The sequence below is a fragment of the Rousettus aegyptiacus genome, unplaced genomic scaffold (genome assembly GCF_014176215.1).
Source record: "Rousettus aegyptiacus isolate mRouAeg1 unplaced genomic scaffold, mRouAeg1.p scaffold_m13_p_5, whole genome shotgun sequence".
Taxonomy (NCBI): domain Eukaryota; kingdom Metazoa; phylum Chordata; class Mammalia; order Chiroptera; family Pteropodidae; genus Rousettus; species Rousettus aegyptiacus.
Genome location: NW_023416308.1, coordinates 117,295,841 through 117,321,056, shown reverse-complemented (window position 1 = coordinate 117,321,056; position 25,216 = coordinate 117,295,841). Strand labels below are relative to the sequence as shown.

Genomic DNA, 25,216 nt, shown 5'->3' with positions numbered 1-25,216 from the left:
CTAATCCTTAACTCTTAAGTTTTCCTAGAACTGCTGTCTTGTAACCATTTCACTTCTCACCAAGTACAGCTTCCATGTTCAGCAATTATTTTTGAGAGTACAATGATTCTAACTGGCGGAAAAATAATTGCATTAAATAACACATGGAACATCTCAGGTTTCACAGAGCAAATATTCAAATTATAAGCTGTAGCAATGTTATTCTCATCTAGGCCATCTATGAATCAGAAGCACTCAAGTAGAAGCATGAAGTAGAAAAATCTGATCATCCAACTAAAGTCCAGCTCCTTTTTATCTTCCATCACCACACTCCACTATTCCTAAAAGCATACTGTATGCCTGGCACACAGTAGGGTGCTCAGTATTTGTTGAATGATTCTGGGAAATGCCCTAATTTGATACTGCCCTACTATATATATGTTACAACTGGAGCAAGGAGGTATAGACAAAAAAAAATCTGGAAGACGGTCTGTTTTGATAGCACAAAACTAACAGGCAGTGGCTCTTCCCTGCACTCACCCACCCATGCTCATTGTTAAGTAATCTAAAGCTCTTCGCTAGGCCCTTTTTTCTACAGCCATTAGTGATGAGGTGCTAGTGGGTTTCTTTGGACTTTAGCAGAGCTATACAAATAGATGGTGAAAAGTTTAACCATCTATTTGTATGGCCTAGAGAAGTAGCAGAACGCTATTGGAGCCATAGTTAGTCTTTTCCATCTGACGTAAGTGAAAGCTGACCTTCCTTTTCTAGATGCACTGAGAGGTAGGAATGGTTGTAGTTAAGGGGTGGGTGATGATTGTTTTCCAAGAAGACCCACATTTCAAATCTAATAAGTAACTGGTTTTTTAACAAAGATGGACCAATGGAAGGAAGTCTTCACTAGAATAAGGATACCTGCCTGGGTTCTGCTGTATAACCCCTCTTTTTTCTTTGGCACCTATTAAGTCTATTTACACTGAGGAAAATAACTGCAGCAAAGTCCACCCGGAGCTGAATGACAAACTTTACACCCTCCCCTTCTCTTCCAGGGACGAATAAAGAACTCAGACACAAGCCCAAGCAAGAACTTTCTCAAAGCACACATACCCTAAGTTGAAAAACCATTTATTTTACTGGAAAGAAAAAAAGTGATCCAACTCTATGTGTACACCTGCCACAAGCCTTTGAGCCAAAGACTAAGAAGCAGTGACACTCTCCCAGGGTCATTCCCACATCCAACACCCACCGGAATCAGGAGGTGAGGAAACGGCAGAGCCCCCACCAGTTTCTGCACACAACGAGGCCTGCTAGGAAAACAGAACATGAATAAGAAGCTACAGAAGTATTAAAGGACAGGAAGAACAGGAAAATGGGCAGGAGGGAGGAAAAGAAGAGGTGGTCTGAATTTAGCAAGGTAAATTAAGGTCCACGGTTCCTGAGGGACTGAACGCACAGAGCCGAGAACGTCCCGGAGACGGGGTACCATGAAGGGTGTATTCTCATGCACAACCGCAGCTCGGAATTTCAGCCCACACACATCCCACCTGAAAGAGAGCACAATACAGGGGCTTTACAGCAAAGCTCAAAAGGGCTTTCCCACTTAAAACTTCAAAGAACATCTCTACAAAGTCTAGTAACTTGGAACTCCTTTTAAGTTTACTTACTTGTACCCATCCCCGGTAGCAAAATAATCTCAAAGTGAAAAAAGCTTTAAGGCCAGAGAATAAATGGGAAGGTCAATCCCAGACTGGGGCCTTTCTTTAAATTAAATAGCAAACTTTTCTTTCCTGAGAGTAGACAAAGACATTGCATTTCTCTTGGTGTGAACATTAGCATTCCTCAGAGAAGGTAATTCCATATCACAAACTGTTACTGGAAGGTGGGAAAAAGGGCAAGGTTCCAATTAGTTCTCTGGGGTAAAAAGTCAATGTTTGATCTGGGAGCTACTACCAAGGTCCAAGTTAAAAACCATTCAAGGTCGAGGCAAAAGTAGCATCGACTGAAAAAACTCTTAGATCTGAGGGCATCCAATTCTGCCTAGAAAGAAACTCAAAGAACATACTAGAGGGCAAGTGTAAACTATACATCATTTCTTTTCCAGCCCTATGAGTGATTTCCTACCTAACAACCCCGGGCAAGTTACACATCTTCTGCCCTGAAGGAAAAGATGGAGTATCCTCCACCCTGTTAAGTACAGGATTACAGATCAATGTCTGGGACACACTGGGATGTACTCAAAACAAAGGGCATTGAGAATCACCCTTTAATACAACAGCTAACTCAAACACCTAGAGCCCAAAGCTGGCAAGCATCAGAAGAGAATATACTCAAGTAGAGCCAAAAGGATCACGAGGCTCAAAATGTATATAGTAAAGGAAAATGCCAGAGGACTCCAGGCAGCAATGGTGGTTCAAGAGGATTAAATGCCCATAACTAGTGGGAAGACGGAGTAATCTGCTTAAGGCAAACCTCCCAAACCTGGATTTCAACAGTATCGAAGCGAGTAAAATTAACAGGTGTGCATATGTATTTATATTAATATCATACGTCTTGAAGAAGTAGGGGAGGATGTGAAATCTAACACTGTGGGGACAGTTTAGAAAAAAGTAAACGGGCTCTCACAGGGCAGATTCAAAGATAAAGGAATAGAGTGGGTGTGTTCTATTCAGGCAATGAATCTGAGCTGTACAGAGAAGCTAAATTTGAATCTATGCCCCAGAGTCCTTGTTGAACTCAATTTCATAAATTAAAAGAAGATATCTTTTCAACTCCTCTCTACCCCAAAATTAACATCAAATACGTTTTTTCTATTAAGCTCATAGGGGGTGAACCATTCAGGAACCGAAACACGTTGCTTCAAGATGAAGATGATGCCATTTGGGTAGTCTTCACAGTAACTGGAACCTGAGCGGTGATGAATAGTTAGCTATAGATACAAATTTTTCCATTGCAGGTCATGTCAGACCTTTCACACAGCACGAAGAACAGGAAGTTTGCAGACCTTAGTGATGTCACATATCTAGGAATTTCAACAAAGGCTCTGAAAAACAGCACACCTGAGTCTGAATGTCTGGGTCTTAGGTTTAGTTTGATTACAACACAAGAGGTGTGACCCAAGACTCATCACACCACTCTGTTTTTCCAGACACAGAATCAGATCAACTCCCACTACTAGGGAGCACTGGAAAAATAGCCATGATGGCTAAAGATGTCTACATATTTCAAAAAGTTATGCAGTTAGGACTTCTTCCTAGCCGCTGAACCATGCTAGCAACCTCACTCTAACCCTGCAAAAGCAAGCAAGCAGGGCAGCCTAACTGGAGCCTTAGGCAGCAGGAGGGAATGACAAAACCATACCAGGGGACACCCCACCACTCTCACCTCAAGCTTTAAAAGGCTGAGTACCGCGCCCGATCCGCATACTGCTCCCGCTCATACCGGGCCATGTCGTACAGGGAATTCCGCGCAGCCGCCGAAGCTTGGGACAACTCACTCTCATGCCCGTAACCGTAGCCCTCTCCAACAGTGGGGACTGGGCCTGTAGCGCGACGCAGGGGGCTCCGATCCCGCCCGTAATATGAAGAGGAAGCTGCAGTAACAGCAGCAGCGGCTGCTGCAGCAGCGGCAGCTGTAGCAGCAGCAGCTCCTGAGGTCGGCAACAGGTGTCTATCGTAGGGATCGAGAGAGGTGGAGGTGAGGTGACTGGCCATGGCTGTGTTCTGGACTTGTGGCATCTGGGACAGGGTCTGCTCTGCGTAATTATACGCGGAGGCAGCTGCAGCCGCCACTGCCTCATAGGACCGGGCAGCACGGCAGCGCTTGTAGTAGGCATCGAGCGCTCCGTACGCGTTGTTGTAATACAATGAATCCCCATAGCTCATGGTGTAAGGTGTACGCACTGCTCCATATTGCTCATTATATTGCTCGGTAAAGTCTGCCACTCGGCCCGAACGATCTATCGGACACTCTTTGGACCAGTGCCCCTCTTTCCCGCACCGATAGCAGCCGCTCTGGTCTCCCATCCCGGGCGCAGTCCTAAGCCGGCTGGTGGACAACTGCACGTGCATTCGTTTGCCTTGAAGAAACAGACGCAAGAAGGGTTGCTATCACTCTTAGTCATAGCCCCAACCCCTACCCCAGACACTGGTCATTGCAATGGCTTTACCTAGACAACTCTAATGGACTCACTGCCAAAAATTTTTTTTAATCCAGTATGTAAATTCAGTATAATGACCTGATTTCAAACAAAGATCAATTAGATGAACAATGTTTCTAGTCTAACACCTAACATGAGTTTAATTATTAAGAAACTACTCTCCCTCAAAAACATCTCATCCTTTGCCAAGTAATCGTGGACAAAAACTATTATGAACAGTGGCCCAATGTCAAAAGATATCACAAAGAGTGCTCCACGAGATTGACACCTCCAATCTCCTCTATCAAGACTGATTTCATAATGCAGATTGCAAAGGCCAACCCCCAGACTCCCACCCCACTCCAAAATTAAAAAGAATACAATAAGGCTCTAAAGTTACCACTTATAGTGATCCAGACTTGATCCATGGCTGAATGTGATAGGCAATTTTCAAGATTTCCTGAAAAAACACTCATGAACTGGGGGAGGAGTGAAATACAAGTTGAAGGACTGCCCACCCCTTTACCTGGGTTATTTAAATTGCTAGATCTGCTATGCATCCTAGCAAGGATTCTTTACAACCTGACAGCTACCTGTGATGACCCCTACCAGAACCAAAGGATTCAGGGCAGGAAGTTAACAAGATGCCCGGATTTTTAAAAAGATTATGAGAAACATGGAAAAGTGGAGAATAACCAGTAATATTAGTCAGTAGATCAAACTGTTCATTTTGGCAAGATTAAAATACTTTTTCCCCTTACTAGGGATCTGAGATCCTAAGAACAGGCACTTAATACTCATTATTACTGAAAATTACAATTTGTATTCTGGAAATGAAAAATATTACTTTTTAAAATCTAACAAAAAAAATTCTGTAAAAGTTTAAGTTTTAAACCCTTTCACAGTAGTTTCCACCTAAAATGATCTACCAATTTAATGGTAAGCAAAATTTCAGCAAAAGCTTTCCAATGCAATTGGCTATGATACACCTAAGCATACAGATGTCAAAGTGAATGGTCAGAATCAGGGCAGTCGACAGGCTATTTATTCATCTAACATTACAGAAAGTAGTAAATATACAATTTCGCTTGCAAAATTCAAGTCAGGTTCTGGAAGGCTACAAAAGGGAAAAAAGGTGAAAGGACCAAAATACTAAAAACATCCTGGTTTAAATATTATATCTGGTTAAGTGTAGATGGCAGGTTAAGAACTAAGATATGCAATTAAATATTTGAGTCCTTTAAAGTGCTAACCTGCGTTCCTCTGGCATTTACCCATGGGGCCACTTTGGCATCTAACAGAAAAAATAAGTGTAACCAAGGAACCAACCAAGTACATTCAAGACATGAAAGTCATTTATAAATGCCTGAGCTAAGCCCAGAAAAAGCAGCTAAGTTTTTAAAATAACTAAAAGAGATGTTTTTTAAATGGGCAAATGATATACAGTTCACCCTTGAACACGGGTTTGAACTACGCAGGCCCACTTATGTGAAATTCAAACCTGTGTTGTTCAAGGGTTAACTGTTTTTTCAACCTGAGGATGGAAATCCACTTATGCAGAGGGCCAACTTAAGTTAAACTCAGGTTTTCAAACTACGGGGTGGGGTGGGACAGCACCCCTCACTCCCCATGTTGTTCAAGAGTCCACTGTACACCCAATACTGAGAAACTGAAAGGAAAAAGACCCCTCTAAAAAATACTGCTACTCTACATACACACAAAATTACTAAGCAATATTAAGAATGGCTAATAGTAAAGAAACTAAGGCAAAAATAACTTAAGTATAGGTAGCATCAGAAAGCCCAGAGTTCAGATGCTACAAGGATAATTTATCCTGAAATCAGTCCACGCTATTCCTCCCTCACACATGGAACTACTACAAACAGACATCACCACCTCTTCTATGACCATGTTTAAGTAGTGTCCAAAAACTAGGTATCGGACCACAAAAGCTCCACAAAAGCAGCCTTTGCTCCCAATTAAGTTGTTGACACAAAATAATTCTCAACTTACCAATTAAAAAAGGGAAACAAACTAGACCCAAGAGACCTGTGACACTTCTCCTTAATAGTGAACATTAATACCCACGACACAGGGCACCCGTTACTTGAGGGAATGATGGGGTGATCAGACCTCCAGCTCTAAGAAAAGTCCAATTTAAGGGAAATAAACAGCAAAGATAGCAGCAATGACTCTTAAGAGTGCTCAGGGAAAGAAGCAGCCGCTACCATGGTTTGGGCTAAAAAGATTGGAATGTAGGTTAAAAATATAACAAGGAGTTGTGAAAAAACTCTCTAATTTGAAAGCAGTTACAATCAAAGGGAAAAGACTCTTTTTTTGACACTGGGGACCTAAAGGGGGTGAAAGAAAAGTTAACAACTCACCATGGCTATCACTCCCTTCCCGACTGCCACTCTTGCCACAGGAGCTTAGCGCTTAAACCAAGAGAACACCTTCCAAAGTGACAATGCACAGCAACACCGACACTGCCCTCCAAGCATACTAAAAGAACTCATCTAGTCAAGGCCTCAGAGATAACACCCATCTAAGTGCTCTATTTCCTAAGAACGTTAGAGTCCACCCCCAAACCAGTGAAAAAGCTGTGTCATTATTGCCCTTCGAATCTCAATACTTCCTCCTAAGAAACTCCTCAAATGAGCCTTTTAATTCTAGAGTGGCCTCATCCTCAAAACAGAACCTCTTGGTACAAGCGGCAAGAGCTGTAGCCCTTTAAATTTACCAGTTATCTAAAGACTAATTATCTTTACTGAAAGGCTGAGCTGCGATGAGGTGCAAAACCTTAACAGGGATTCTACCCCTAAATGTGCTGCTTCAGCAGATTTTGCCACGTTCTTCACATATAAAATAATGCATAATGCTGATGCTAGCATACCTTGCTTTACTGCACTTCAAAGATCTTGTGGGTTCCCCCCTCCCCCAAATTGAAGGCAAGACCCTCCACCACCAAAAAGATTATTCGCTTTAACTCACTTGATTGTAATACTCACTTTACTGCAGTGGTCTGAAACCAAACCTGCAGTATCTCCAAGGTATGCCTGTACAGTGCCGAGGCAATAAATTCAGAGTGGAACACTGCAATGTGCTCAACCACCCTCACCCCCAAAGACAACATAACTGGGCAATCTTCAGAGGAATGGATTTCTGCACTAACAGGCCTAACAGGCTTAAGGGCTCCCTGAGTCTTGATTTGCTTCAAGTAAAGCCTCTAAACCCCATGCATTCTCCATTTTAGATCCATCACCCACACTTAATCCTTCACCATTAGCCAGCTACCAGCTGTATCTCTACCCCAAAATCCTCCCTTTACTTATCCAACCTATTTTCTGCACATAGCCTTGTGTTCAAGCCCTCTTCCCAAAGAGGGCGGTTCACCTTGAAACTCTGTGTTGTCAAGGCCCCTGATGGCCTCCACCGCATCCTCTGCCCGCTCCATGTGTACGAAGGCATAATCTTTCACGATGTCACATTCGATAACTGGACCATACTCCTCAAATTTGGCCCGAAGCTCTTTGTTGGTACAGGTGGGGCTGATGTTGCCCACATGCAACTTTGTGGAGGTTTTGCTCTTATTCTTGCTGGCTTCCACGTTGATGTTCACCCCGTGCAGCTTGTAGTGGTGCAGGTTACGAATGGCATCTTCGGCTGCCGTCTTGTCTTCTATGTGCACAAAGCCATAGTTTTTAATGATGTCACATTCCAGCACTTTCCCATACTGCTCAAAGAGTGAGCGGATCTCCTGCTCTGTGGCCTCCCGGGGCAGGTTTCCGATGAACAGCTTCACCATCTCGACTCCGCCTGAACAAAAAGAAACCTCATTATTTTAAGGAGACCTCGGGCTCGTATCGTTTTTAGAAAAGAAAAAGAAAACCGTCATCTCCCTTTTTACTCTCGCACATATTTTCAGTTTTCCCTCTCACACACCCGCCATACAATAATCAAAGGAAGTGGGAATAAGGAGGCCCGCTACAATATTAACTATAAAACTTATAAGAATATGTGTAGCAGAGAGGTCCTCCCTTAGTAGACAAAGGATTTGGTAAGGGATGGGTAGTTTCAAATGGGAATGAAAATGAAAGAGCATAAATGCAGCGCGGAGGGAACGGAGCTTTTCTATCGGCTGTAAGGATAATCAGAAAACGAAGGCCTTAAATACTGGTTGACTAGACGGGTTGACTGCCTGAAATTATGAACTGGCTCTTCTTCCTGTAACCGAAGTAACTACCATTTGCGGGAAAGTGGGCTACGTTTTAGGGTTTCCTTTGGAAACAGAGAACGGGCGACTTGGGCCAAACAGCGAGGGGTTAGGAGAGTACAGGAAGTGCTGGAGTAGGGAACGCCTCTCTCCTGGTGCCATCCTACGAGCTCCTGCAGAATAGAGAAATACGTGGCCAGAGAAAGGGGGGCTTCGGGCTCATGAGCCAAACACCAATGTCTCAGGATTAGAGAAATTCGCAAAACTGGGTTCTAATTCCTAAGTCTAAGGGGAGCTTGCTTATCACAGTGCAAACCTCGGGCTAAGAAGCCGAGCCAAGTCCGGTAGAGGGAAGGGTGGGAGAAAGCAAGGTATTCTCGGGGGAGGCCGTGGGGGAAGGGACGTTTCAGGCTTATCGCGCAATGCCGAGCACCCAAGTCGGCTCTCAGCGAACGGTGCGGAGGCCGCGACCCCACTAGGAAACCCCTGAAGCCCAAGGGAGTAAGATAATATTTAACAAGGCAAAAGAAAGACAGTGGAGGGGGTCGGAGTCTCTCACCCGCACGGAAAACAGCAGCAGCTCTTCCTCGCGGCGCGGACGCTTCTGACAAAACGCTAAAATGGCGGCGACCGCAGCAGTGACTCTGGGTAGAGAGGGGGAGGTGAGCCTACCACCGGATTGGCCATTCCGTAAAGTAAAAAGCAGGCGTTCCCGGAAATCTTCTTCCTGATTGGTTACCACGAACGTCAATTACCTGAGAGGCCGGGAAGAGGTGGGAACGTCAGTAACCCCGGAGCTTTTACACGAAAGCCAATGAGCACCAATCTTGCGAAGCCAAAGTCACTGATTGGACAAGGGGTTAGCGTAAGGGAGGAACTACAAACGTGGGCTTCACCAGCGGGATTCGACCCGCCATTAGGCGGAGCGAGCTAGGGCCCAGGTGTGGCGGTCTTTAGCTTCATGGCGCCAACTTTGTTAAGCTTCATTTCGCCACTTCCACGTGCGCGCCCTGACAGTATTCCGCGCTCTATTTTGCCTTCTACCCCAAACGTCTCCCTCTACACTCCCAAACTACCTCCACGTAGCCAGGATGCTGCGGCCAGCTTTACGCAGACCCAAAATCGGTTAAGAAAAAAAATAGCGAAGCGTCCCACCCGAATAAACCTCCTCTTTTGACCAAGAATCCATACTGTAGCCATGCGAGTCCCGGGGCTCCCCCAAATTAAAACTTTCACAGGGGGTGATGAAAGGAACTCTGAAAACGGTTAATGAACAGAGCTTCAATTAGGGTATAACGGCCCCAAAGTCCGCCCATTTGAGGCTGGCATTACTCTGGAGCTGCTGAGGCAAGTTCCCCCAGGAATCAGCCTTTCAGGGTCCAAGATGAAGAGGCGGCTTCTCTGCGTGACCATGGAGATTGAGAAAATACCCCCCACCCTGCCCTGAGAAAAAACTGGAGCAGCAAAGTTTTTTGTTTTATTTTATTAGGCGCCATCAGCGAGAGCTGTAGGTTTAACTCCTAGAACCGACCCTTGGAGGAAAAAGCCTACTCACAACCAGCTATAGACAAAGTACAATCAAAACAGCATTCTCCAGACGGTCCGGCTCCCTCATCACGTTTTTTTTTTTTCTTTTTCTTTTTTTCCCCCATCTTTTGGCTTCTTCATATTTACCGAGCAAGCAATGACCCTTTTCAAGGCAGCTTTTCAAGAGGGAGTTAAAAGGGGTAGAGACAAGTACTGGGTAAAAGAACTTAAAGTATGATAAAAAAAAAAAAAAAAAAAAGAAGTGAATTGTTTATGAGGAAAGGATCACGAGTGGAAATGAACATAATATGGATCAAAGCAGTGCTTCCCACCCCACCCCCCAAAAAAGAGGGTGTGGGGTCACAAAGAGAATGGTGAAACCAAGGTTATGGAAATGAAATCAAATGGTGGAAAACTGGTCAAAAACTTAACTCTAGGGTGGGAAAATAAAGACCTAAAAACATAAAAATATTTACAGATGTCGTGGTCACCGATCTTGGTCCATTTTCATTGTAGATTCTGATACGCTCTGAGACTCAAGGCCATTGGATCAGTGATGAAGAAAACCAACTCAATGTTAGTCAGCTGCCCATGTGCCCTTTTGAGGAGGTGGTCACAACTCAATCTACACAGGGAAACGCATCTGGTATAGAAATCGTCTCAGCTCCTGTCACTTTGATCTTCCAAAATACCAAAACATATGAGATCAACTCTATGAAACTAGGAATCTCTCCCAAGTCCACAGGAGAGAGACTGGGAATATAAATCCTCTCAGGATCACAAATCAAGCCAGTTTGTACACCACTGCCCACCACCACCTCCCAATCTAATTACATGATTTACTTCTGAAAGCCCTCTAGGTCGTTATGTTTCATTTTGCACGCTCATCCAACTGAGTAAAACACATTAAATCGTCCCCCTGCTTTTTAAGACCCATTGCAATTCAAAACATTTCAAACTCACCCTACCCAATCTGGTTCTTGCCAGAATCTCCCAATCTCTTTAACAACCCCTAACCGCTCCCCCATCTCCCAACTATGCTCCGGCGCATTGGCCTTTTCGAACCAAAACCCAGACTGCAATGTTCTCCAGGTCCTTCATGGGCTACCCATCTAAAGACATCCCCCTACTGCAGCACTACCTTCTCACTCTATCCCATGACTCCATTTTTCCAAATACTTACCACCACTTGAAGTCCTATTTGTTCATTTTCTGCCTTCCTCCTACACCCAGCCCCCAGCAAATGCTTGTTCTACAAGGACAGGGCCTTTCTTATTTCCTACTACGTCCTTAGTGTTAGAACGGCACATGGCACACGGTAGGCAATCAAATTTTTGTTAGCTAGCAAATAAACTCGAGTTGACTTCTTGATAACGGAAAGGAATGACTGGATTTTCAGTTAATACCAACTTTAGAAGATGAGACACTTAATACTAAAAGGAAGCTCATTTACGCTCATCAGCAAGTACACTTTCCAGTCTCCCTCAAACAGAAAAGCCAGGGGCCCAAAAGCCAGGGGGTAACCTATGCTAGAGCGTTTGATCACCAGGATCACCAGCTTCACAAATGCTGCAAAACGAAGCTTTAAGTAGGAAGACTTATAGCTCAAGTGTCTCGACAATTATGTTCATCTAACCAACCGTTATTTTATAGAGCACTAAAGGAGCTTAATGTTTTTCTCTTAAAAACCATTACAGGTTTTTAAATTAAAAGATATCTGGTCTAAATCCTTTACCACCTCAACTACAGAGAATGAGATTGAATGGGATGTTTTCAAAATACATTGACTGGAACACTGTAGATGCAATTTTGCTGATTCTTAATTTGCTGTTTAGGTTACCAAGCCCATAAAAGGTAAAGTGACCTGTCCAAAGTTATTTAGAAAGCTGATATTCTATCAGAGTCAAGCATAAATATTCTGTCTGAAGATCTTAAAGAAATAAGAGGAGGGGGAGAAATAAAAAATGTTTAAAAAATAATAAAAGGGGAAAAAAAGGAAAAAAAAAATAAAAAGAAAGAAATGAGCTTGGAGCCTGGACTCTTGAAAGGGAAATGAAAGGCAAATCCAAATTTAGGGGGAAACACTGGTGTCGGTGAAAGCCACTCAAATGTGAGTAAGCAAAATGTATAGATTTCGTACCCTTAGAATGAATAAATAAATTTAATACACCTAATAAATGCTGGCTCCTGGTCCAGAAATGAATTACTGGTGTAATAAGGGCTGAAATTAAAACAAGTATTCTCCAGGGATGTTCAGTGGGAGGCACCAGGCCAGTTAAGCAAGCTTCCTATGCCTCCAATCCCACTCCCCGCTACATGCTCTCAAGCCTCCCTTTAATGTCTTCACAGGCCCAAACCTTTCTTCTCCATACCCAGGAGAATCTGATCCCAAGGCACTGAACAATGTTGCCTGAGACTGGAAATAGCCCAAACTGGTGTGGTTCAGTGCCCTATGTCACTTCTAGTACCACACATTACAAAAATCCACTGCCTTCATATGTGCTGCACTGTTACTTCATATGTGCTGCACTGTTACTCATATGTGCTGCACTCACGCCTACATCTAAAGTCCTTGCTCAGATGTGTGCTCCACTAGGCCACACCAATCTCCCTAGAATGTTCTCATTTCTATGAGATGGCTAGCATTTAATGAGCGACTATATATGAGGCTCTACACCTGTTACATGTTCTCATTTGAGCCTTCCAACAGTATTGTTGTAATGATTACAAGCAAAGTCCTAACAGTTCAAAATGGCTGGTTCAGTTTTTTAATCCACTTTCTAACCATGTGATCTTAAGAAGTTACTCTATAACCTTAACATCCATTTATAAAATAGAGTTAGGAATCCCTAATGCATCTGGGTTGCAATGAAGATTAAAGGAATATATATGGAAAAAACTTTTAACAGTGCTTATCGCACATTCAATAAACGTTAGCTATTATCCCCATTTTATAGACGAAAAAACTGAGGTAGAGTACCTGACATGTCCAAGATCACACAACTAAGTGGTAGAACCAAGCAGGATTTAAATTCAAGAAACCTGATTTTAGAGCCAACACCCTTAGTCATTCTCTCTGTGCCAAATGAGTTTTCACATCAAACAAATCCTAATTCCATAGTTTTCTCTTGTTACTAGCACTGCCCCACCCTCTCCCCTTCCTTACCTATCACTTCCCTGGCATTGTTTATGAACTGTAGCTCATTCCCTGAGATAGGTCTGGCTTCCCCACACTATGAATTCTTCAAGGTCAGCCCATGGACCCAGCTACATAAACACTGTATTTCCGGCACTACAGACGCAGTATTTCAAATGATTTAGAGCTAGACTTAACATTATTTTATTTAAGAACTTTTTTTTCCTGGATTCCATCCTTTATGACCTTTTAAAAAGTACCTATAGAATTTAGGTACTTATTATAACTGTCCACCTGTCATCTTTCTTCTCTATTACCCAACTAGGGTAATAGCATCCTATTACATAGCATAATAGTCCATAAATCTAGGAAATTTATTTTCATTATAACCTGAGCCATCCCATGTTAGAGTCAAACTTACTTGGCTTGACAGCACAAAATGACTAGAGAACAGTCTGTACACGGACTTTAGTAGAGCTCAACCTACAGGTATGACCTGAAAGGGTGCCTACTCGTAGAGGCTGACCATTCGGTGATAGTCTCATTACCTGTAAAATAAGGTATGGGGCCCCAGGCCTACCCCAGAATTTGAAACGAAGTCCAAACCTCAGAAAAGCAGGCTGACAAGGCTAGAAGCCTCTGCTTGGTCTTGTTCCGGGAATAAACCATCTAAAACTCCCCCAGTGAATGAAGGCCAAGTTGTAAAGGTCATGAGATGCAAAAGTGTTAAGATGGAGCCCATATTCCCCAGCCCTTTTCCCAGAACATACATTAAACGTCTGCCCTCCCATTCACTCAACCCAACTGTCTCCAAGGTATAGGACCCTGGAAATCACAAATCCACAAAAAGCGAAGTATGAGAAGTGGGCTATAGGACTGACACAGGTGGCATAATTTAAGAGGGGAGAGAATTTTAAAACAATCTGCAAGAAAGGAAAATGACAAATGATTTAGCTTTATAGCTCTTTTTGCTTTAACAGTGAGAAGCCTAAGGGCTGAGGCAGCAAGGGCATCGGGACCTAAAGATGACAGGCAGTCAAAGAGTGACTGATCATCAAGGCCAGGTCACTCTGAAGAACTTGGGCTACAATACCGACATCAACACTGGTCCCAAGAGCACTTTAAGCTGTTTTTACAGGAACCATGGGGTTGGGAGTGGCAGAATTCTCACTGGAGAGAAAGGAAGACAGAAGCCACATTGACAAAGAAATATTACAAATACGCAGGCCACAATCACAGCCCTACGATCCACCAACTCTCCATTTTCCAGAGGTAAGCTTGTTAGCTTGGCCCTCAGATCATCCCACCTTCACTGCAGAAAAATGACAAGAAACCTCTCAGTCATAAAAAGAAAAGGAGCAGCAAAGCACTTAAAGGCAAAGCAATGAGCAGAAAAAGAGCCCTGGCCCAGTACCCCGAAATTACCCATTAGCATCCACAAGTAAGAGCTCGTGGTTACAAAGACCATCCATATGCTTTTCCCCAATGGGCAGAGGCGAGAGAACATGTAGGGAAAACTACTTTGTCACAGACCAGTTCACAAGTCCCCAGCGGAGGCAGAAGAGAACCCATCTGCACTAGTCAACACACGCCCCTCCCCAAAATCACCTTGCCCCGGCAGGCTCCCAAATCAAATCTCTAACGCATTCTTACCCAAAGGAACATCAGTTGGTTGTCCGGTTATCATCCCACCCTACCAGTCACCCATCATTGACCCCGAACCTCCCATTTTGTCCCTGGCTGGAACTGCCATATTTTTTTGCCCAGGTCCTCTTAACCCCCAGCCCTGGAAAAAGAAGTAGAGAAAGGATCTTCAATTTCTCACCCTCTCCCAGCATCCCCACTTGGTCATGCGCACCTGGACCCGTTCCTAGAGTCTGTAAGACAATATCTGGAAATCCTAACATATGCAAATAGGGAAAGTGAGCTGCAGGTGACTGATGGTAGAGGAGGGCAGGACGCAGGAAGGACGCTCCAGGCGATGTTCAACAGGCGAAATAACATGTTCATGGCGACAATCTCCCATGCCTTCTTCCAACCATCCCCGCCCCTCTTGCTCCAACCACAGGGAGGGCAGTACGAGACACCAACATCACCCTCGGCTCACTACTGGCTCCTTTCCAGGTCCTGGCCTCAGCAGTCACTCGAGCATACTGCCTGAAGGATCCACTAGCTCTCAAGCACCAAAGCAGCCCATTCCCCACTTCTCACTTGAGAAGCCAAACCCCAGAACCACTCTGCTGGAGCACAGATTGTTTCTCAATGGGAAACAAATGAGGGAAAATGGTCAAGCATAGGCAGGGGAAAATGGGCAATGAATTTAGTGCATTTTGGTGTGGTTAAGTCAAGCCAAAGGCTGAAGAAGCCCAAGCAACTTGGTCTGGACTCTCCAGTCCTAAAGATGGCAGACGATCAGGACAATGATGAGCTAAATCCCTCTGGGATGCAGGGAAATCATTCTAAGTTCCACATTCAAACCCCCTTCCTCATCTGCTCTGGGTCCTCTGGCTGCTTCCCTTCAGCTGTCACGTCTTCCTGGATGTCAAACTGACTCCTCTGAAACTGAGTGCAATCAAGACAATGACAACCAGGTTTCCAAACTGCAAATTGCCCCAAGTTTTATTTGTAGTCCATACAAAAGGGAAAAAAAATTAAGGTTTTCTAACACCACCTACTTGGGGAGATGGGGAAGTGGGATTGTGCCACTCGGCATCTGCTAGAACATCAGGGGTAAGGATGTGGACGTGTACCAACTGGCTGTCCCGACAGGAACTCAGTCTCAACACAGTCTACAGAGAGACAGTCAGGGCCCCCTGGACTGCTGGCACAGGTTGGCGCATAGGAAATGGTTCAGCTAACCCTTTCCTGGCCTCCCTCGTATCTAAAAAGAAAAAGGCGCCGCCGACCTCAGCTGCAGGTTGCTTCCCCATCCAGACGACCTTAAATATCGCGCACAAAAATAAAAGGGAGCCAGGAAAAAATAAAAACATAAAAGAAATTCCCATCCTGGGGAGATGGGAGGCAGGGAGAGGGGAAACCGCAGATCTAGAGCCAGTAGCAAGACTTGCTGCTGAGGCGAAGGAACAAAGTAGGTTACTGCCGAACACTCAAAAGGATCGTCTCCTGGGGAAGGCCCACATGGTAGAAGGAATGAAAAACCGCAAACGGGAGAGCTCTGGGCCAGTGGTGATAACCTGGGTCTGCACCCGACCCCACTCCTCCTCTCCTTCCCTCCCTGCGGTACCCCACCCAGGACGGCCCTACATGCGGCGCTGGTAGCCAGAGTGCATCTGAGCTGCCCGCAGGTAATCATTATAGGAGCCCGAATAGCGTGCGTAATCGGAATGGGCATCGGGCAGGCGACGGTAATCCAGCGAGGACTTTGTCGGCGAGCGGCGGAACGAAAGCTGCGACTCTGATAAACGGCGGTAATCAGAGAGCTCGGCTAAACGCCGGTCGGAACCATACCTAGTCGAGAGAAGAAGACAGTTGGTGAATGAGACAATCGAGGGGAGGGCTCCAGGTGGGCATGGGGGAGATGCCAATGGGGGCAGGGAGGGTGTGATCAGACTGGTCTCCAACAAACAAGATTGTCAGAAGGCTCATCACCCTACCCAGGGCAAGAAATCAAACATGGTTCGGCTCAGTGGGAAACCAAGCCCGCCGCTGAAGCCCTCCCTTCTGAACTGGCCAGGGTGGATTTTGCTCTACATTCCCAAACCACAAGCAAACTACTCCTACCCCTGGGCCCTGCACAGAAAGACCGTGGTTGTTTATCAACAGAACGGCGGACGAAAGCAAGGTCCCCAACTTCCCCCAGAGTGGACGCATCTCAAACACCCTGCCTTCAGCCAGTGAGTGCCAAAGGGACTACTCTTTCAAACCCACCCCCACCAGAGCCAGGACAACCACGTAACAGGCTGAAGGATCCTAGAGACGGTGGGAAAGGCTATGGGCCACGATCTTGCAGGCAGTAGCTCCAATGGCACTTGGGCTAGCCCAGACAGGTGACACTTCTCCCAGCCTGACTAGCTGGTACCACCCCAGACTGAGCACTATGATCCACTTGAACCCTGGTGACCAGGAAAGTTCACAGATATCCCCCTCAGCCTTTGGATAACCCATGGGAATAGAGAAAACCAAGGGAGGGGCCGATGGCTCCAGTTTCCCTCCCATGCCAACCTCAGCCCCTTGCCCTAAGCCCCAGCTGGGGGCAGAGGCAGGGGGGGCATACAGTACCTTTTCGACATGGCGACAGCCTTTTTGTAGGGATCGTCGTAGCTGGCCCGGGGTGGGGAGAGGCGGGTACGCTCATAGGGCGGCGGGGTGCTGTTGGCGTTGGCAACGGCCCCCTGGGACATGGACAGATAGGCTGCAGACGGCTGACCTGCCCCATCGTAGGCATTGCCCGGCTGGCCACGGTAGGAGGCAGCAGCCTGGGGATGCTGCTGGGCAGCATAGGAAGCAGCCAGTGAGGCTGACTGAGTGCGGTAAGGACCTGCCAGGGTGGCAGAAGGCTGGGCCCCGTAGGCAGCTGCGGCGCCATAGGAGCCAGTGGCCGCGGCAGCTGACTGAGCCCCATAGGAGCCTGACAGGCCCATTGATGCTTGAGCCCCGTAACTATTCAGCTGGGTCTGAACGACCGGCTGGGCCCCGTAGGACCCAGCCATTGGGGTACCGGCTTGTGCAGCGTAGGCGGCTGGCTGGCCGGCATAGGCTGCGGCTGGCTGTGCCACATAGGCAGCAGGCTGCGAAGAGTAGGACGCAGCCTGTTGTGCAGCATATGGGGCAGACTGGGCATTATAAGAGGCTGAGGGCTGGGCATTGTAAGAAGCTGCCTGGGCCCCATAAGCCAGTGAGGAGGCTGCAGACTGGGCCCCATAGGAGGCTGCCTGCGCCCCGTAGGAGCCTAAGGAGGAAGCTGCTCCCTGGGTGTTGTAGGAGGCAGCCGCACGAACCCCATAGGAAGAGGCAGCCTGCGCGCCGTAAGAAGATGGCTGGTTACCATAGGAGGCCATGGAGGAGCCCTGAGCCCCATAGGAATTGAGCGAGTTAGCCGCAGCTGGCTGCCCCCCGTAGGAGAGGGCCGACGCCGAGGGCTGGGCTCCACCATATGGGCCAAGTGAGGACGCTGCGGCAGACTGGGAGCTGGGGCTGGCCAGCTGGCCCCTGTACGGGGCCCCAAGGGAGACAGAGGGCTGAGCGCGGTAAGAGGCTGCCTGGGCTGCCATGGGCTGAGTCCGATAGCCGACACCCAAAGAGGCAGAAGGCTGGGCCCTGTAGGCAGCTCCCAGCGACACCGAGGGCTGGGCCCGGTAGGTGGCTGGCTGGGCCGTTAGAGGAGCCACATAAGAGGCTCGGGGAGGTGAACGGCGCAGGGGGCTGCGGTCGCGACCAAAGAAGGGTGGCGTGGGCTGACGGGCTTGCCCATCAAAGCCACCAGTGCTGTTGCCAAAAGCCTGCTGGTAGTCGAAGGCGGCAGAGAAGCCACCAGTTCCAGGGAATGCTGCATCCCCAGCCCCTGGTTTCTTGGTCTTGTCCCCAGACTGGATAGCCAGGCCAGGCCCCTTCTTCTGACCCTTGGTTGAGAGTTCCACGTTGATGCGCTTGCCCTTCACTTCTTTGCCGTTGAGCTGCGCGATGGCGGCTTTGGCATCTGCTTCCTTCTCCATGTGAACAAACGCGTAGTCTGATAAAGCAGCAGACAGAGGGTTAGCAATTAGGGGGGCAGGGCATGCTACCCGATGGGTCCCAAAATGGACACACCAACAGCACCCAGCTGTTGCCAGCTACCTCCAGGCCTCCAAACCCTCCTCTCCGGGAGTATGTCATAAAATGTGGCTCCCATGTAACAAAGCTTCTGACTGTCCCAAGCAGCCACCTTTGCCTGTGGCCTTCTCCCCATTCTCCCCTTTCCCCCTGCCACCTCACCCAACTTCCTGATGAGAGAAGAAAGAGCAAAGATGAACTGCAACACAGGATAGAAATCTTCGCAGCTCCTGTAAGTATAAACCAGCAAACAAAGCACAGAAAGGGGCCCTGGATCACTGTCGTTCAGTATTCTCTAACCTAAGATCACCAAACACAACTGCTCGCCTTTGAGACTTGACTCTCAAAACACTGGAAACGACCAATTATGTCTTGGCACGACCCATATCTCAGCCTAGGGTCCAATGTGGCCAAGAGAGCTAGACTGCAATGCATAGTTCATAAAACTCCTTCAATGTTATCTCCCCCTTTCCACAGTACTTCCCAGTTTTCAAAGTACTTCCATGAGCAGGACGACAATGACACACACAACAATCCCGTGAGGTAAGCAGAACAAAAGATCACTCTCCCCACTTTACAGGTGGCCAAACACACTCAGAGAATACATATATGGCTTACCCCCAATCAAAATGTGCTAGATAGAGCCAGGAACGGAATTCCAGCTCTCCATGGTGCTTCACTACAACAGTCTATCCTGAGAAGTCCACATATAAGGTAGCACTGTGTAATACGACTAAAGAAGGGAGAAGCTGGACCCTCTGTAAGCTAGCAAGGTGTGGGAACAGAAACTAAACTTCCCGTCTGAGTTCAGGCCCATTCCCCACCCCCAGGCTACATTACAGCCTCCACCAGTTCCTCTACAAGGGACAGGTACACCTTACCCCTCGGCTCCTATTCACAGAGCAGACGATTTACAGGAAAGATTTGGTTTCTCAGCTTTAAGGCAAGAAGCTGCAATTTCCACAGCTACCAGACTCTGCTAAACAGGTTACCCCTGAGACCCTCATTCAGGATTTGAATGAGCTGGGTGGGATATGCTCTAAGACTCTCAAACACTGGAAACGACCAATTATGGATAATGAGCTCAAAGACCTACACACCTACCACATAGAAAGAGAAAATTTCAGGAAAGAAAGGAGAAAAAATTCTTGTTCACATTCAGACTCACAAACCACGATGGTGCAAGCAGAATATGAGGAACAATAAGCAGCCCATGCTTGTAGGAAATAAAGCCATGCACTTAACTCCACCTGGACCTATTGCTACTTTAAGAGAGTCCAGTCTACGGCCATGCTACTCAGAACATGCCCGATCCCGACTGATCTCGGAAGCTAAGCAGAGTCGGGCCTGGTTAGTACCTGGATGGGAGTACCCCATCTCTCTCACATCAGTTTAAGAAATGAAGTACTACCTGGATGAAATTACTAAGGTTCCATTCCTGAAGATAGAAATCCTTTTAAACGGCCTCTAAATAAAGTGTTCTACTTTCTAGAAACTTTCATACTGGGATGCCCTCGCTTACTGCTCCTATAGAGGAAGTTATTTTCCTGGATGTAAGGCAATGCCTCCAAAGGACTTCCATACAAATGAGAATAAAAATTTAACCAACAGGCAGAAGTCAGAAGTGTGGTACAGCACAAGGAATCCTGGGCTAGGAGCTAAAAGGCCTCAATTACAGAACTGGATATCACAGACTTGCTGTAAGCTCTCAAGGAACTTACAATTTATTTCTCCATCTGACAAATCTCTCCCTACCTACCTCAGAGTTAGATTGAAATGAGAATATAAAAGTGCTCTGTAAAGTCAAAATAGCTATAAAATGATAGATTATGACACTTATTCAAGCCTAGGAATAACTATAGGCTTATTTCCCTACAGAATGTTATTATTCATCTCTAAAAAAACACAAGAGCTACAATGAAATCTGTACATGCAAATTTGGAACCTGCCAAAGATGATAAAACAAAATGAACGATTACCAACCACTCTTAGTCCACACACCTCCCCCCATGGCCAGAACCCGGTATCTACCAATTGTGAAAAGCAAAAGTGTTACTTTCTACCTAGATGCAGGGAACTAGAATTGTTCTCTGATCTCTCACCTCCACTTTGGGTAGAGTGAGCTAAAAACAGATACTGGTGGTAGGGGATTTCCTTAAAAGCAGAGACTGAGCTTGGCCCTCCAGAATGGCAAAACCAACCAGAGAATGTAATGGCAAGCAGAAAGCAGGACCTCTTTGCAGCTTAAGGGAATGGGAAAAAACTCCAAGCACTGGGAGAAAATGTTAAAAGCAGCATTCTATATTCCTGACTATACTGAGACTAGAATGATCTAGGAAAAAATACCCAACAAAAAAAATTAAAGGGGATTTTAAGAATAGGTCATCCCGCTTGTCTACTCCCTACATAGCTGGGTTTTATTGAGACCAAGTTGTGAAATTTTAAAATTGAGATTTCATATGTACAATTCAAATGACCACCCAGATGAGCTGCATAACTGACTTTTTTAAAGAAGCCATCAGATAAAATCATAACCAATTTATATCAGAAATTTCCTAAACTTGACATTGGAGGGAAGGGTGAACAGTTGTCCAGCTGACTCAATCACATCAAGGCTAACTAATTCTATCACAGTGAGCAGCCAAAGACAGGCCTAACTCTATCAAAGATTCCCAGGAACCCAACTACTTCTAGGACAATTAAGAAAAAACAGATCTAGGAACTCCAGGGAGCCACCTGCCTGGAGAGCTAGTTCAAAAACAGTGACTTCTTAAGGAAATCCACTGCATTTAAAAGGAGTAGCAAGCAATGTTTTTACAGAGAATTCTACATGGTCTTCACAATTCCTCCCATACCAAGTTGATAATCCAGAAAAATGAGTTTTCCTATCCTGAGAAGAGTAAAAGCCTCGAACATGAAACTATATAGCTGTGTATAGGAGGAAATGGCTGCCCACAACCTTTCAGACCTCCCCCTTAAGTCTAAAGGGTTCCTAGATGTCAGGGACTCTCATAGTCCTACTTCATCTTTGAACACCCAATAGGATGTAGCTGTGAAGAGTGGGTAACAATGCACTGTTGCTATGGAGTTTTTAACTCCACAAATCGAATCACAGCTAAACTCCTGGGGTAACCAAGCAACTGTTTTTTTCCCTGTGAAATGAAACAGAACTGGATGTCCTGTGCCATGGCAAGCTTCTGTGCTTTTCGCCTGACAGCCGACACAAGACTCAATCAAATGTCCATTCCCAGCCCGAGAAAAGAGTATGTTGTTTGCAGAGCCAGAGTCAGTCTCTTCTATTACATTCCCAATTTAAAAACCTCACTTTTCTTCATCCCCGAAAGAAAGAAAAGCATCAGTGAAGGATATGATGGTCAAATCTTTCCCAGTCCCTTACATATCAGTGTACCTACAAATAACAGCTGACCACAACTCCCTGCGGAAGTCAATGCATTTCTGCTAATCAAATGTTTATAAAGGGACAAAATGCACAAAATTTTCACTCTCACAAGGAGTCAGCCAGGAGTTCTAAAAACCACGTGTAGTTATACACTTCACCCTGTCCCCCACTGCCATTTAGTGTCGGTCCCACGAATATTCGGCAAATTGTCAGCTTTCCCAACCACCTGAAAGCAAGCTTCTTGATCAATGAGTTCCATCCAGTCTGTCCCTGCAGAAGCTAGTTTCTAGACTCCAAACTAGTAGCCACCCTGCCTAAGAATCACAAAAGAAACACAGTAGGTCAATTAAACACAGAACTCTCATAATGAGCCATACATCCCCCATCCGTTTCCTGGCCAGGTGCCCCATTTGAGGCCCTTCCCACTCTTTTACTCTAAACAAAAGCAAAAATCCATGCACCATACAGCCTGCCACAGAGCACCCAGCAGGAAAGCCCGATTCCGGATATTCGTGGACTCGCATAACCTGAGTTGAGGAAAATAGAACGTAGCATTAATGCAGAACAAGGAATTGATGCTGGTAGTGAAGACTACACTTTACACTTCCCAGTTACGAAAAGGACAAGGTATGGCCCAAAAGATGGGCTTTTCCAAGACAGCAAATGAAGTATCTTGGTAGAAATAAATAAGCACCCGCACCCACATTTATCCTCAAAACTTGTCTCACAGGGTATGAGCACGTATGAACCCAACACCAGGAGCAGGGTGTCCGATACTCCCAGGCTGCATCCTTGAAGGTGGCAGGGCAAAGTTAACTCTGATCTGCTCCCAAGTGGAACAGAGACTAGCCGCATATACAAGGCTGTCCCACCAAATCCTGCCAACATAAAATTAAAAGAGCTTTCGAGTAGGAACCCAGGTTATGAATGAAAAACATCAACTGGGTCCCAAGGAAGTCAGGCCTAAATTATGGTAATCTATTTTTCTCAAAGGCAATATAGGTATCTGTCCAGATTAGACTAGACATTCAAACAGAGACGACTAGTAAGTAAATCTGCTTAACCAATGTTTAACGAAGACCTCTCACACGCCCTTTCCCATAGTCCCCCTCAGCCAGAGTATGCCCCCTTGCAAAATCACCAAGTTTATAAAAGAATGACACTGCCTTGGGGCACAGGCTTGGCCAGCAGTCTCCGAAGAGGTCTTCAGCAAACGAGCCTCCTTCCACATGCGAGAGGTCAAGGGTTTCCAGTTTATATAAGTAAAATCAAACCCAAAGGAAAAAAATCCAACTTTGAGGGAGCTGGAAAGCGCAGAGTTGCCACGCCTAACCCACCTAACAGTACTGAAAGGCCAAAATGTTTCAGAAGGGGACCCTCCTGTACCCATGAGTAACTATACCCATGAATACACCCATGCCACACAATACTAAAGAGATCCCAGCCCAAGAAACGACCAAGGGCCCCGTTACCTTCCGCTCGGGAGCATTCACCGGGAGGGAACACGAGGGTGGTCTTGGGGCGTCAGCCCCCACCTTTTCCCTCTTCCCTCGCTCTGACCGACGTCTGGAGAGGAAGTGGGGAAGTGGAGAGATCTTCCCCGCTCCATGATCCGGCTTGTGCCCGTCACTTCCCAATTTCCGCTCGGTGCCAGGCCCAGGAAAACAGTGGAAGACGCGCCCCCGGGACACTCGCAAATCTGTCAGGCGCGGCCGCGGCCGCCGCCTCGGCCTCGTAGCTTGGCCAACAGTGGCCACCGCACCCACCCAGAGCCGCTTCCTCCCATTTTGTGAATGGTGCCTAGATCGCAGGGGAGGAGGGTGGCTCAACCCATCGCGCCCCCAACACCTCCGGCCTCGCTCCCGCGGACTTCCCCACCCCCACAACCGCGCAGTGACCGACCACCGGGAAAGGGGCGTGGCTAACAAGCAGAGTGCCCCGCGCGTCCCCGCGCCCGCGCCCGCCCCCCCGCGCGCGTCTCCGCGTTACCTTTTACCACGTCACATTCGATGACGCGTCCACGGCGCTCGAAGAGGCTGCGCAATTCCTGGCTCGTGCACGCAGCCGACACATTGCCCACGAAAATCTTCCAAGTGTTAAGAGGCCTTGGGCGCGACATCTCCACCACGAGCGCGCGCCCTGGCCGCAGCTCGTGGCCGTGCAGGGCCTCGATGGCGCGCAGCGCGCCCGCGTTCTCGCGCATGTGCACGAAGGCAAACTGTTTCATGACGGCGCAGCTCATGACCGTGCCGTAGGGCGCGAAGAGGGCTGCCAGCTCCTCCGGCGTCGTATCCGCCCCATCGACGTTTCCCACGAATATCTTCATTTTGCCGCCGCAGCCGCCTTCCCGGAGAGCCGGGAACGCTCCTCCAGCGACAGGCGAGACGTCCGCTCGGCCGGCAGTCCTCCCCAGGAATGGCTGGCGACCGAGAACCCCGCCGCGCAGGCGCTCTGATCTACCCAATCAGGGCTCGCATCCCGCGCGTGTCGCAGCCAATCATAGAGGCTGAGAGGAGATGCACTCAGGCGCAGCCAATCCCGGAGGGCCTGGAGCCCGCTCGTTAGCAGAGGGGTGGGAGAGGGACGGCGGCGCGCGACCAACCGCCACCACCGGGGGGAGGGGAAGAAGGGGTGGAGAGGTAGGTACGCGCTCGGGGTGCGCCGGCAGCCGAGCGGCCTAGTTGGTGAGGCGGCCTCTGGCCCGGGCGGGGCCGAGATTCGCGGGCCCAAGGAAAAACTTCGTTCAGTCGGAAGTCCGAGCTTCTCCCATTCTGGCAGCCTAGGCCAAACCCACGCCTAGAAGTGGCAGGGAGAATGTCCACGGGAAGGCCGGGCCTGGCGTGAGAAACCCGGACTAACGCCTTCCATCAGCAAACGGCTCCTGGGACTTCTGCTTCTGGGACTGTGCAGAGCAGTCTGAGGGGATCTGAGAGGCGTCTGCCCCGGGAGAAACCTTCGTGCCATTAATTCATTCTTCCGAAACACATCCTCTGAGGTCGCTTGAGGTCCTAGCAGTCGCTGGAGTTGTGAAAAATCAGAGCACGCCTCCGCCTTTAT

General features: G+C 47.2%; 2 protein-coding genes across 4 annotated transcripts; both read right to left on the bottom strand.

The window, feature by feature from the left end:
* Nucleotides 1-1,087: 1,087 nt before the first annotated feature.
* Nucleotides 1,088-9,084, bottom strand: LOC107513862 (RNA-binding protein 4). 2 transcript variants are annotated; one of them, XM_016150978.2, is made up of 4 exons: nt 8,887-9,021; nt 7,508-7,930; nt 3,361-4,054; nt 1,088-1,523 (listed from the first exon to the last, which is right to left on the bottom strand). In XM_016150978.2, exons 2-3 carry the CDS (start codon nt 7,917-7,919, stop codon nt 3,369-3,371), a joined length of 1,098 nt encoding a protein of 365 aa, XP_016006464.1. In that variant the 5' UTR covers nt 7,920-7,930; nt 8,887-9,021; the 3' UTR covers nt 1,088-1,523; nt 3,361-3,368. The 2 variants fall into 2 exon arrangements, with proteins under 2 accessions (XP_016006464.1, XP_016006465.1); XM_016150979.2 differs by lacking the exon at nt 3,361-4,054 and having other exon boundaries at nt 8,887-9,084.
* On the bottom strand, nt 8,952-24,607 carry LOC107513861 (RNA-binding protein 14). 2 transcript variants are annotated; one of them, XM_016150976.2, is made up of 3 exons: nt 24,149-24,600; nt 17,230-18,679; nt 15,583-16,458 (listed from the first exon to the last, which is right to left on the bottom strand). In XM_016150976.2, exons 1-3 carry the CDS (start codon nt 24,483-24,485, stop codon nt 16,251-16,253), a joined length of 1,995 nt encoding a protein of 664 aa, XP_016006462.1. In that variant the 5' UTR covers nt 24,486-24,600; the 3' UTR covers nt 15,583-16,250. The 2 variants fall into 2 exon arrangements, with proteins under 2 accessions (XP_016006463.1, XP_016006462.1); XM_016150977.2 differs by lacking the exons at nt 15,583-16,458; nt 17,230-18,679 and adding an exon at nt 8,952-9,082 and having other exon boundaries at nt 24,149-24,607.
* Between the last annotated feature and the right edge of the window lie 609 nt (nt 24,608-25,216).